This window comes from Natrix helvetica, assembly GCF_964273705.1.
Source record: "Natrix helvetica genome assembly, chromosome: 3".
Taxonomy (NCBI): domain Eukaryota; kingdom Metazoa; phylum Chordata; class Lepidosauria; order Squamata; family Natricidae; genus Natrix; species Natrix helvetica.
In genome coordinates, this window is record NC_138549.1 from 47273276 (window position 1) to 47287501 (window position 14226).

General features: G+C 43.5%; 1 protein-coding gene across 4 annotated transcripts in view; it reads right to left on the bottom strand.

Moving 5' to 3' along the window:
* Positions 1–13679, bottom strand: part of AP1S2 (adaptor related protein complex 1 subunit sigma 2) — a 31905-nt gene extending 18226 nt beyond the window's left edge. The window contains exons 1-4 of one of the 4 annotated variants that reach the window (XR_014174977.1): positions 13306–13646; positions 4025–4203; positions 2050–2158; positions 330–467 (exon numbers count right to left, since the gene is read on the bottom strand). Coding sequence is in view for 2 of the 4 variants with exons in the window: in XM_081948220.1 (XP_081804346.1) it covers positions 330–467; positions 2050–2158; positions 4025–4203 (426 nt within the window). In the remaining 2 variants the exon portion in view is untranslated. The other 3 variants (XR_014174978.1, XM_081948220.1, XM_081948219.1) reach the window with 3 other exon arrangements.
* Between the last annotated feature and the right edge of the window lie 547 nt (positions 13680–14226).

Below are 14226 nucleotides of genomic sequence, written 5' to 3' on the forward strand. Positions count from 1 at the left end.
GGGTTTCTGGAGGCCAAAAATGCTGTATTCAGTATATAAGCACCCAGATTTTCACTCTCTTTTTTGACGGAAAAAGGTGCCTCTTATACTCCGAAAAATACCGCACTCAATCATTCAATTAATTAAAAAGGCAAAATGTAAGTTGAACAGTGAAGTGGCTAGATCTATATGAATACAATTGTGTAGCAGCATAAAATATATAAAAAATAAAAATATTATATGGTAAAAGTGATGAAAAGCTTTTCTGCAACTTGGAAAAAATAGAACAAAATAATGTGCATCAGCCCAGCATGCTGGCGTGCTTTAACAAAGAAACAAAAATTGTATACCTCTTGTAATAGATCTGCTTGTTCAATGGCTTTAAGAACATTTTTCTTGGAGGTCTCTTGAACTTCTCCTCCCAGGAGGAATTCATCCAAAATAAAATAAGCCTTCTCAAAATTAAAGATGATATCAAGTTCACAGACCTACAAAACATTAAAAAAGAAAGATGCAATGCCCTCTGAAACGAACTATGGAATGCTTCCCGTCCAGAAGTATGGATGACCACCACCTCTGCAACACTCTTGGCATTTTGCAAACTAGCTAAAGTATTTTGTCCCTGTGCATTCAATCCTTGAATTAGCTTATATATGGCTAATTGATTAGCAATTTATTCATTATTAATTCATTAGTTTATTAATTTATTGATTGCATCTATTTGATATTTACTGATGTTATCTTAGTAATATTGTAATATAGGCAGTCCTCAACTTACGACCACAATTGAGCCCAAAATTTCTGTTGCTAAGTGAAACATTTGTTAAATGAGTTTTGCCCCATTTTACAACTTTTCTTGCCACAATTGTTAAGTGAACCACTGCAGTTGGTAAATTAAGTGACAGAGTTGTAAGTGAAACTGGTTTCCCCATTGACTTTGCTTGTAGCAAAGGGGGAACCACATGATCCCGGGGCAATTGTCATAAATATGACCCAATTGCCAAGCATCTGAATTTTGATCACATGACCATGGGGGTGCTCTGATGGTTGTGTGAAAAATGGTCATAAGTCACTTTTTTTCAGTGACATTGTAACTGAGTGGTCACTAAATGAAGTGTTGTAAGTCAAGGACTACCTGTATTGCATTTTTAATTTGACTGTCAATCTAATCAGCAGCTGCAAGATCTTGAGTAGCCTACAGCCTATATCAGGAGTGTCAAATCAGTTTGCATCGCAGGCCATATCACTATATTTTTTGCCTTCACGTAGTTGGGGTGAGCGTGGCCTGCACATGCTGTATCTGGTCCTAGGGCCACGAGTTTGAGAGGCCTGGTCTACATAAATAAATTTTTGTATTATCAATTTTGGACCAAATAAAGGGAGAAAATTATGAATATTTGAGTAAAGTAGCATTTTAAAGGCAAAATGCAAAATAACTATGAACTAATCAAAAATATATCAAAAATATCCCTGACAAGGTTCTTTAGCCACAAGGCATAATGAAAAGCATTTATAATGGAAAACATTCATGTTACTCTGCTCGCAATTGGCCATCCAACTTTTTATTTAAAAAAAATTAAATAAAAAGTTAAATAAAGAGTTGCAAAGCAAGGCACCAGTCAGATTTGTAGTAATCTCTTTGAATACAGAGAGTACACTGGGGTAAGGAATTGGCGATTTGGAGGGAGACACTTCCATTAAATTGGTAAATTGGTGTTTTGTAACTGATCATACTCATGATGATATTTTGTAAACTGGCTATTTTTTCAACGTACACACTGTATATTTTCAAATTTCAAAATTTCAATTTTCTGCCATGAAAATATAGAAAAATATTTCATCCCTACAACAGAGATTTCCCTGAAGAATTCAGAACAGTATTTTGTCCGGTTTTTTCCTCTCCCACCACGTAATCACTACTTTTTATGCTGTTTTATGGAAAATGATTTTGTTGAAGGGCTTTATTCAAGTGTGAGATAAATCTTTCTGCTACTTCCTTTTTCCATTGAGAACCAATGAAACTACCTCTGAGACTTTTAAAAACTAGAAAAAATACAGGAAATAACTTACACTTCCAAAATATTTATCAAGTAATTCTACATAACGATGAATTATTTCCAAGGTTATTAACTCATTATCTTGATCTTCAATGGCACAGCAGAAATAGAGGCTTGCATATCTGTAAGACACATATTTAATTTAGCAAGGATATAACAGACTTTTGTAATCTTAACTACATTTAGTAACAGTTTAACAAATACGTTCAATCTTTAAAATAAAATTAAAATGTCACATTTGCAGACATTGACAATAAAACATTAGATTTAGTGTTTAAAAGTTTAAGGTAACATTGAGCTAAGAAAATGAGAAAAAAATGCTTTTAAGATCCCTTTTCTTCACTTTCTTTAAATTTTGGTTGTGAAGTATGGCTGTTAAGAATAAGACAGCTTGTTGAAAAATAAAAGTTTTTGATCTCTTCTAGAGAGGTGAGTATTTATTCTCATCATAATTTAAATTATCAAGTAGCCTTTTTGCGAGATGGACAGTAATACAAATTTGATTAATAAATATTGTGCCCAGCAACTGATGGCCAAATGAAAACATTAAAAGATGGAAAAGCACATTAATCAATTACAGTACAATTTACTAGTTCTACTTATAACCCAAACTACAAAAAAGACAGGTTCAGTTAATCAAAGCTAGAAGAAACAAAGGAACAAAAGTGAAAGGTAGTTATGACATCAAGAAAAGCAGGCATAAAAGTGAGACATTAAAAAGTTGCATGATTGTTAAGAATTTTCAAAAGGAATCAATTATGCTACTCTAACCCATTAGAGAGGACAAAGGGAATCAAAGACAAGAGCAGCATTCCTATTCCTTTTCTACATATTCCTTGATGGTGCCTACAATAGTGCCCATAAACCAAATGAAGAGTTTGCACCACAATGTTATTTTTTCTCTTTAAAACATTATGAGGTAATTCCTCCTATGTTTTCAGGAACACACAATTGCATTGTTGCTATGCCTGCTCTTTCAGTCTGACTTTGAGAACATGTGTATTTAACAGTGTTTTGGAATACAAACATCCAAAATGGCAAATATAGTTTTACCTCCACAGACAAGTAAGCAATTCTTAAATATTATGTGTTTGAATTCTTTGGGGAAATTGCCACAAAATATATTTGATTAGCAATTAGAGCTTACTTTTCTACATCACTCCAGGTGGTCCTTACATTGAATACAGCCTTAATAAATTGTGCAAAACTTGTTACAAGAAATGATGTCAGGTACTAAGATTTGGAAGCAGTTTTAAAATTCAAATCATGCAGAATTGGTGTCAGACAAATTTTCAGTTAAAGATATAAATGCAGTATTATAATGACAATCTGTGAAAAATGTATGTTTAGTATAGAAAATGTCTATTGTAGTTTGCACTTTCTTTAAAACCAGTGTTTCTGATACATGATAACAGTTCTGTGCAGTTACGTTGTGGTAGTTGAGATGATTCAGTAGGATTCATATCACAAAATGCAAAACTCAAACTCAAAAACTCAATGAATTTTATTTCCATTTTCCAATTCTCAAGTTGAATTTAAACTTAAAAAATAGAAAACATTATTTCATCATTCACACTATGGTCTTCATTGTTATTTAATGTGCAAAAGAATAATTTCCTCCATTTTTGATGGACATTCTATATTTGATGAGATTAGATTCTAGCTTGAAGTAAATTTTTAATTAAACCAGAGCGTAAACATCTTTTGAAATCTGTACTGCAGCTGAATACAGAATTATTTTACATAGTGCAGGGTACCAGTGTGATACAGTTCTAAGAACCTGAAAAGGTGGGAGATCTATCCATCCATCCATCCATCCATCTCATACACACTAATTTCATATTTCTTCAGTACATTTTAAAATGTATAACATGCCCATTTATTAGCATTTTAGGCATGAATTAAATAAAAGGCATTTTCTATAAGGAAATAATTTGCTTTTCTGATCCCAAATAGTTTTTCTCAGATGTGTGATAAAGCAATACAACCTTTTGTAGACAATCTTCAGATCTCTCCATTCCAAGAAGCTGCACATTTTCGGTTTGCGGGCTAAGACTGTTTGAACAAGTTCTCTTGTAATTTTCTTCTTTTCTTTGTCAGATAACGGGACATACCATTTTTGAAGTCTCAGTTTTCCCTGGCGACTAAAAAGCAACATAAACTGCATCTGTTGAATTAAATATAATATGTCATGTTAGCCTTTCTATACATTGTATGCAAGTAGTCCTGAACTTTTTAACAGTTCAGTTAGTGACTTATGACTGCTTTTCACACTTATAACCGTTGCAGCATTCCCATGGGCATGTGATCAAAGTTTGGTTGCTTGGCATAAGGTTGTATAAGATGGAGGCACGGGGTGGCAAGAAAGTGACCCAAACTGTATTATATATTATGTGTAAAAATGATTATAGAAACTAATGATGAACAGACAAATGTTAAATAGCAATTATAAGAATGTAACTGTGAATGAATTTGAGAGGGAGAAATAAAAAACTTTACAAAAAAAAGTTTGGATGCTTGGCAAATGGTTCATATTTATTGAACTTTTGTGACCTTCTGACAAGCAAAGTCTATGGGAAAGCAAGAATCAATTAACAACCATGTTACTAACTTCACAATTGCAGTGATTCACTTAACAACTGTGGCATGAAAGGTTGTAAATGGGGCAAACCTCACTTAACAAATGTCTCCTTTAGCAACATACATTTTGGGCTCAATTGCGGTTGTAAGTCGAGGACTACCTATAATTGTGCTTTATGGCTAAGTCAGCTTTCTTGCACTAACATTTTTTTCAATTAAACTTTAAAACAGTAGACTTCTCAAATTTAGTAGTGCATACTGCAATACTGTCTGCTCCAATCCAATATCCTTCAGGTAGTAGAGTCACAATTCTCACAATCTTAAATCAACAGTAGCACATTATACCACAAAGAAGTTCAGTAGGTTCAAAACTATAGGATATGTCTCTGTATTTTAGAACCAAGTACATATAATAAATATCATAGTAATGATGTTCAAAAATAATGAACTAGTTTTATAAGTGCCCAAAGAATTTAAAATATTCTAAGCTACTGCTTAATTATTCTTTTTCATCTTTGCCAGTACTACTTATATTCCTGGAATTTATTCTTTAATGTTAGACAGTTTTTCTGCTACAAACATCTATAATTTCATGTGTGTTTCCAATATTAAGGTCCCTATTATTGATGCAGTTACAGGTGCATAAAATATTAAACACAATCTGTTCTAAGTCCTGTATATCGAAGTATCTTAAATTATGTGTGGTATTCCTCTTGCATATTTCAAAACTGCACAGAAAAAAAATCTTAGGTGAAATAACCATCTCAGCCTAAGTGCAATATAAAGTGCAACCTACATTGCCAAGTAATATTCCATAGCCTTTTAATTGATTAACTCAGAAAAAATGAGGAAATGACCGTTGTCTTACCTGAACGGTCGTTCTCATGGCGCTGCGGAGAGTACAAGGATGGGTTAACACAGCCTGTTTGCCCATGGACTGAGTAGATTTTTCCCCCTCTGGCTACGCCTCCTTTGCCTCTTCTGGCTCAGTTTTAAAAACGAGGTCTTGTCCGACGAAGACGTCCTCAGCTCACACCTGTGTAAAGATACAATCTCGGAGCTAAACAATCACCCTGGGTGGGTCTTGTACTCTCCGCAGCGCCATGAGAACGACCGTTCAGGTAAGACAACGGTCATTCTCCATAGCGCTGCTTGGAGAGTCCAAGGATGGGACATGCCCAAGCTATTGTGTCCCAGGGCGGGAAGAAGTGACATTGTCCGGAGCCTCAATAACCTTCTGTAATACTCTACGGCTAAAGGAGGCTTCGGCAGAGGCAAAGGAATCGATCTTGTAGTTTCTAATGAAAGCCGTGGGAGACGCCCACGTGGCCGCTCTGCAAATGTCCAGAATAGATGCTTGAGTCGCCCAGGCCGCAGTCGTGGCCGCACTTCTGGTGGAATGTGCCGTTACACGAGGTGGAACCGGCTTGCCCTGAAGGTCATATGTCATCTTAATGCAAGCTCGCAGCCACCGACCTATGGTTGAAGATGACACCTTGCGACCCAGCGAGCCTGGTTGAAAAGACACAAAGAAGGCCTCGGAGTGCCTGATGTCCTTAGTTCGTTTCAGGTAAATGCGGACTGCCCTTTGCACGTCCAATTTGTGCCACCTGCGCTCCTTGGAGTGTTGAGGGCTGGGACAGAAATTCGGGAGGATAACCTCCTGAGACCTGTGAAAATGAGAATTCACCTTCGGCATGAAGGCGGGGTCTAACCGTAGGATGACCCTGTCTGGGTGGATGATGCACAGCTCTTCCTTGGCCGAGAAGGCCGCAATCTCAGATACCCTTCTGGCTGAAGTAATGGCTATAAGGAAGGCAGTCTTAAGAGTCAGATGTCGAAGAGATACCTTCCTCAAAGGTTCGAAGGGAGCCGCTGTCAATGCCTGCAGGACAAAGGGTAGGTTCCAGGTCGGGTACCTATGTACCACCTGGGGTCGAATGTTGTAGGCCCCCTTCAAGAAGCTCTTGACCTGAGGATGGTGACACAGGGATTGAAGTTGGTGTCTGGCTAAGATGGTGGATAATGCAGCAACCTGGCACCTGAGAGTGGCTGGTGCCAGTCCTTTGTCCAAGCCCTCTTGTAGGAAGTCCAATAACTGAGGGATGGACGCTTCCACACTGTCAATGTCCCGTTTGCTGCACCAGGAAGAAAAGGCAGCCCAAGTCGCGTCATAAATGCGAGTAGTGGCCGGACGTCTGGAAGCTTGGATGGTTTTAATGACGTTGTCTGAGAGGCTCTGGTCCTTCAGAAGCTGCACCTCAAGTGCCAGACGGCTAACTGCAACCATTGGGGTTCTGGATGGTTGATGGCCCCCTGACGCAAGGATACCTGGTCTGGAGGAATTTTCCACGGTTGTTCCACAGACAGATCGACCAGGTCCGCGAACCAGGATCTCCTGGGCCAATGTGGAGCCACCAGAATGAGCTCCGCCCCCTCCTTCAGCAGCTTGTAGATCACCTGCGGGATCAGAGGGAGGGGCGGAAACGCGTAAAGAAGACCTGGAGGCCAGCTGGACCTCAGGGCATCCGTCCCCTCCGCTTGTGCTGACTTGTAGCGGGAGAAGAACTGCTGGAGCTGTGTGTTTGCCACCGAGGCAAACAGGTCGACCTGTGGGAGACCAAACCTCCTTACCACCTGTGCGAACAGGTCCGGATGAAGTTGCCACTCCGAGTTGTCGATGGTCTGACGGCTCAACCAATCCGCACTTACGTTGCTGGTTCCGGAGATATGATCCGCCCTCAGCGACGCTAAGTGGATCTCTGCCCATCGTCCTATGGCCTCCGCCTCTGACATGAGTCTTTTGGAGTGGGTCCCTCCTTGTCGGTTCACGTGAGCCTTTGTGGCCACATTGTCGGTCAGTAGCAGAACGTGGTGCCCCTTCAGCTGTTCTGCAAATCTCCTCAGCGCAAGCCGAGCTGCCCTGAGTTCTAGCCAATTGATGCTCCGGGCTGCCTCCGCGCTGGACCACCTGCCTTGCGCCAGCTGACCTTGGCAATGCGCCCCCCAACCGTAGAGACTGGCGTCGGTCGTTACCACGATCCTGTCGGGTTCTCTGAATAGGCAACCCTTCTCCACTGCTCGAGACTGCCACCAACTCAGAGACCGAGTCACTCTTGGTGGGATGCGAACTTTCCTGGTGGAGTTGCTGATCTTTGCTCTTTGCATTGGAAGCAAGAACCATTGCAGTTCCCTTGCATGAAGACGTGCCCAGGGAACTATGTTGAGGCAAGAAATCATGATCCCTAACAGTTGGGATAGCTGCACTACCTGCCAGGACCTGTTCCTGCGACACAACCGGATTCTGCTCCTGAGGTTGCGGATTCTTTCCGGAGACAGGGACACCTGGCAAGACACTGAGTCTATTATGGCGCCCAGGTGTTGTATGCGTGTGGCAGGAGTCAGGTTGCTTTTTTCCATGTTTACGGAAAAACCGTGGTCCTGTAAGGTGTGAACTGTGATGTTTACATCTCTCACCGCTTGCTGATGAGTCCTTGAGTGGATGATGATGTCGTCCAGATAGCACTCCAGGCGGACTGGAAGCTTGCGCAGGTGGGCCGCCACAGCTGCAAGAAGCTTCGTGAACGTTCTGGGTGCAGAAGAAAGTCCGAACGGAAGCGCCCTGTAATGGAAGTGCTTTCCGTTGTAACACAAGCGCAGGAACTTCCTGTGTGCGGGATGGATGGGCACATGCAGATACGCCTCCTTGAGATCGATGGAGGTGAGCAGATCCCCTTGTCGCATGCAGCTTAGGATCGACTGAAGAGACTGCATTTTGAAGCGCTTGTAGGCCAGATGTCTGTTCAGGCGCTTCAGATCTAAAATGGCCCTCCACCCCCCTGAATTCTTGGGGACCAGGAAGAGAATGGAATAGAACCCCCTCCCTTCCTGTTCTGGAGGAACTGCCTCTATTGCGTTGATCTGCAGAAGATGATCTATCTCTGCCTGCATGAGAGCCCTCTTTACAGGGTTCTTGGATAGTGGGCAGCGAACAAAGGTCCGCGGAGGAGAGGATAGAAACTCCAAGGTTAGACCCCTCCTGATGGTATTTAAGACCCACTTGTCCGAGGTTGTTTCCTCCCAACGGTCTGCATAGAATTGCAGGCGGCCCCCGATAGGAGGAGACCCCAGACGGTCACTTCCCACGCCTAAACTGACGGTTGTGGGATCCCCCATGAAAGGGCTTCCGAAAGGACCCCTGATTGGATTGTCTGCCCCTGGAAGAAAAGTTGTTTCGTTCCTGGAACCTGTCAGAGGACTGGTTAAACTGTCTTTGGGAGGAAGAGGAAGAGGAGGAGGCCTGGGCACCTTCCTGTGCCCGAAAGGCCTGTTTCCTGAACGAGCCCTGACCTTTCCTGTCATGCTTCCTGAAGGTGGAAGGCAGGACCTTCCTCTTATCCTTTGTCTCAATTAGGAATTTCTCTAGGGAATCCCCAAAGAGGTTCTCTCCCTTGAATGGAGCTGAAGCCAGCTTCCACTTTGCCTTCATGTCCGCCTGCCAGTGCCGAAGCCAAAGCAGGCGGCGAGAAGTGATGTTGGACGCTAGTGCCCTGGAGGCGAATTTCGCTGCATACAGGGATGCATCAGAGGCATATTCCACAGCCGTAATGATCTTGTTAAGATCATGTCGCCAACGAGATGCTTCAGATGGGGGCTGAGATCTGAGTTGGCGCAGCCATAATAGGGATGCCCTCGTAAAGAACGAGGCAGAAGTGGAGGTTTTGATCGCCCAGGCAGCCGCCTGGTGCGTTTTGAGACAAGCCTTTTCTGCCCTCTTATCCTCTGCCTTTAACCCTTCTAATAACTCGGCCGGGAGATTAGAATTAGAGGTCAGAGAGACCACAGGGGCATCCACTTCTGGAGGTTTCAATACATCCTCCAGCCTAGGTTCTAAGGGATACAGTGATTTCTCTGCGCCACTGGGGTTGGCCAGGGTACCTGGCTGTGTCCATTGGCGCTGGATAACTTCCATGAACATGTCAGGGACTGGTATCAGTTCTGGGTCAGGGGCTGTTTCGCTGAACAGCCCTGCCATGAGGTCCTGGGAAGTAGAAGGGACTTCCTTGTCCTTAGGTTTGGCACCAAGCTCAGTAGAGGCTCTGGCCTTGTGTAAGATGGACTTGAATAAGGATGGCTTAAAGAGACCAGTGAAGGAGGGCTTGTCTGGAGGCATATCCTCATCCTCCGAGAGAGCAAATTCCTCAGCAGTCTTCTCCTCCCACGTGGATACCTCTGTGGTGATAGAAGTGCCCGGGGAATCGAGGACTCTGGTCCTCTTTTCCCCCAGGGGTCGAGCAGGCCTAGAGGCCTTGCCACCCCTGCCTTCCTGTAGCCTCATGGCTTCTACCACACCCTGGGAAATAGCCTGCGTGATGAGATCCCTCATTTCTGCTGACATAGTTGGGCCCTTGTCCTCTACAGGCCTGGATTGGTCATAGGCCTGTCCTCTGGCACCCCTAGGAGGATCTCTCTGATCCTCTGCATGAAAACAGCATTGAAAGGAGGGGATATCCTCCCTGACTGAAGAGCTAGGAGAACCTGGGTAACCCAGAGAGGCTGCAGGGGATCCTGACATGGAATCCCTGTCACAGAAGGATGGAGATCTATCCCCCATTTCCTCCCCCTGCTCTATCTCCCTCTGAATGGGTGGGGAAGGAACTGGCCCAGCCTCACTTGGTAAGGGTGCAGAGGGAACCTGGGGCCTAGCAGACTTGTCCTTTAGGGAGTCCTGCCCCTTGTCCCCTTGAATTTTGGGGGCCTTGCTCCCAGCTGAAGAGTGGGAAGCTTTCCCCCCAGCGCCCTTGTTTCCCTTTCTCCCCTGGCCTGAGGGATCTGGCCTACTGCGCTTTGCCGATGGACCTGCCAGCTCCTCCCTTCGCTCCAAACCTTCATCAGCCATCCTTGGTTGATCTTGAGTCGAAGAGGTCGCTGCTGAGGGAAGGGCAGTGGACGCTGGCCCGACGGCTCCAGAAGCGTCTGCAGATTCAGTTGGGAGGCTGGATCAGGCACCAGGACACTCCTTGCCGCTTCCCCTTAGGTGGCTGGGGAACTTCAGGCTTGCTGGAGACCCAGGCAAGCCCTCGCAATCCTCTGCGGCTGTCTGTTGAGGCGGAGAGGCTCTGCTGCTTGCTGCTGCTTTCCGGAAGGTAAAAAAGTCTCAAAAAAATGGCCGCCGGTTCTTCTGCGCGCCAAAAGCCTCACTTAAGGGCCAGGTGCTTCCCATTGGCTGCAGCCAAAAAGCGCACCAAAGCAGCGCTTTTCAAAATGGCCGCCGCTCTCCCGATCGGCAAAAGACGCCGTTTGGAGAAGCCAGGGCTTTTTTAAAAGCCTCTCCTCCAAAACGACCAGGGAAACACGGGGATTGCCGTCCTTCCCTGCGCTCGCCAGCAGACGCCGGACAAGCGGCCTCGCTTGTTCCCCCAGCTGCGACTAAGCAGCTGTGGAACCGATCGCTGCCTCAGCCTTACTTAGGTAAATCCTCTTCTTGGTAAAAATAGAAAAAAGGAAAATAACAAGTCAAAATAATAAAACCTGGGGAAAAATCCTAATAACAACTAAATATCAACACATAAAATACTCTAAAATTACTATTGGAGAACCCAGCCTATTTGCTCAAAGCTGAGTGTTCCCCAAAACTCGTCCTATCGGGCGGACTGAGTTTTTAAAACTGAGCCAGAAGAGGCGTGGCCAGAGGGGGAAAAATCTACTCAGTCCATGGGCAAACAGGCTGTGTTAACCCATCCTTGGACTCTCCAAGCAGCGCTATGGAGAATGGGTATATATGGTTAAAAATGTAGTCACATTCTACAATTATGTAGTATTTAAAGATGAGTCTTCATTTCAGAAGCACTTATCTATTTTGATGCCAGCATATTATAGCACAATTATGGGACACATTCAATGCTTGATTTTTTTTAAAGTAGTTATAGTTTAATGAAACACTATGAGTGAAAAGTGTTTTATTTCCTTCGGCTATCCTACCAGGAATGTTTCTTTTTTCTTTTTTGCCACTAATATATAATAGCCTAGTGTAAAAGAACTATTCTGGGAAAATTATTTTTCTACAAAAAGATGACTCAATATAAATATTGAAATTGAATTAGTAGATTTGGGGAGATTTCTATTGCCAACATGGAAGCTACTAAAATTTTCTATGTACCCTATTACCTTTTCCCTATAAATGTCTTTAAAACCAATAAAACTTTTTACAAAAAAAAAGAAAAAAATTGAATTAGTAGATGAGGAAGCACTATAGATTCCACTCAGCCACATTGAGCCAGTATTATTAAAATTACAATGAACAGTCACAGAATAAGCTACAATTGTGATTCAAGAGGTTTTTTTTGCAATGAAGACAGATTACTGTATGGAATATTTTAACACTGAAGTAAAAAATATTATATAGAAAAAATCCTTCGTCCAAAATAGTAACTTGTATTATAATTAGTCATATCAAATGTAGCCAGTTTTTGTGAGGCCTAGTTATGACTATTCAATATTGTTTTCCCTTACTTACTCTGCAAATCATAGCCTTAATCAAAATAATCTGCATATTGGAACAAAACTCCCTAGGACATAAATATTTCCTTTTTTCCTAAGAGTGGGAAACTAGAAAAAACCCTAAATAGTAAGCATCCAAGCTCCAATAGTTTACTTGATCTCATTTTTGTCTACTTTGACTTTAAAGTTATCTTGCCAGCCTATATCATTAGGGAGAAAGCTGAAAAGAAAGTGAAGCAGTGAAGCTACTATAATATTCCCTAAATGATTAGATATCATTTATCCAGAATCACCACTAATTTTACTGTTTCTGCAGTTCCACGGAAGAATTTTATTCTCAACTGACCTGCCTATTTCGCAAAATAGCAAACAAGAAAAAGAAAAATAACTGGCCCACAGCCAGATAACTCTTCTGTTTTCCTACCATGTTTATACTGCCTCCTTCTTTCGGAAGAAAAATTGTTGATCAAAAGACAAAACAGCTAAAGACTTTATGATGTAATATCAGAGAAGCGCGTTGGGAAACACCGTCATTAGCACTTGTTTTATACAGCAGCTGTGCTTTAAATAGTCCTGCTCACTGCACCCGTTACTGTTTATTTTAAATCAGATTAGGTAAAGGGATGCTTTAGCGAACTAACTGCCCCCTTCACACATCCATTCAGAAAGATACACGTAAGTTTAGCGGCAGACAGACCCAATTTAAAGAGGAGTAAGCAGAGCGCCCTCTCGAATACTTCGGCTAATAAAAGAACAATCAGGTGGATCCCCAGAATTTGGAGAGAGAAAAGCCAGGAGGCGATCGTCTTCCCGTTTGACCACCCAGTAAAGCGCACCGGAGGGGAGAGCGCAGCGGTGTCACTCCTCCTTCCGCCAACAGCACAAGAGGTCACGCGGGTGCAGGGAACGGGGCCCAATCCCTCAAGGCTGGAGCCGGTTTTGGCAGACGGGCGCAGAGTCCGGCACAATCCCCTCTCGAATTACACCTCCAATCCCACGGGGCGAGCGTTCACGCGCAAGCACGCACGGATCCGCACAAGGGACGAGGAGAGGCAGGCAGCCACAGCCGCGCAGCTCTCCCAGTCACTCATCCCAACCTAAACCCCTTTTTTCGTGTACCTCCACGCGAGTTCAGAGGTGCCGCCGCCGCCAACCGCCGCACTCCCGGCTCAACTTGCCCCATGCTTACCGTTATCCCAGAAGCGTTGGCAGGCGCGCGCACGGCTGAGGGAGGGAAAAGAAGAAGAAGGAATCCCTTCAGAGCTCGCTGGAGAAAGACCCAGCCAACAACCTCCCACCCGAACCACTGGGCGAAGAAGAGGGGCTGCTCGCGGCAAGGAACCCGAGAGGCGGGGCCGAAAAAGAAGACGCGAGGGAGGGATACAGCCCAATTCTAACCGTCGAACTTCATTCGCTCTTCCGAACAGAGCCTATCCTGTCGAGAGAAAGAGGAGGAGAAAGGATTCCCAGGGTAGCCAATCCCTGAACAGAAAATGTACGCGATAAGATAGAATGGGTAAGAATCGGCGCTGGTACTACCCGAAAGATACAGCAGCTTGGCAGGAGGGAGAGGAACCAATCAGAAGAAGAGGTAAACGTAGCTTTTTTTATATAGCCAATCAAAAGACATCAGGGAGTGATGTTAGCCAATCAGAGGCCAATTGGTGGGCCTCTCTTTTTTACTCATCCGGGCACAAACCAATACATCGATGACTAGAATGAAATGGGCATGCGCCGCTACGTTGCTGATAGCGACGTTTCGCTTGTCATTCTTAAGCTAGGTTTTCCCAACACGTAATCGTTTTCTCTTCTTTCTTTTATGCGCAGATTTTTAAGCAAGTTAGGGAAATTGGGATATTGTTACCCAAAAAAAGCTGCCCAGCATAAATTGGGAGGAGACTGGCAAGCGATTTTACGTGGCCTATGGCTAGCCAACTGTATCTAATCTAGACAGTTGTACAGGGAAATTATTTTTGGTATGTGCAACCAATTATTACATGCAATTAGTTGCAGGAGAATATACAAGATAAACGGCAAGGAAACTAGAAGGCCAAGAAAGCAATTAAGTTTCTACAGCACACACAGTTTTTACTGAAGAAGGTAAAGGTGG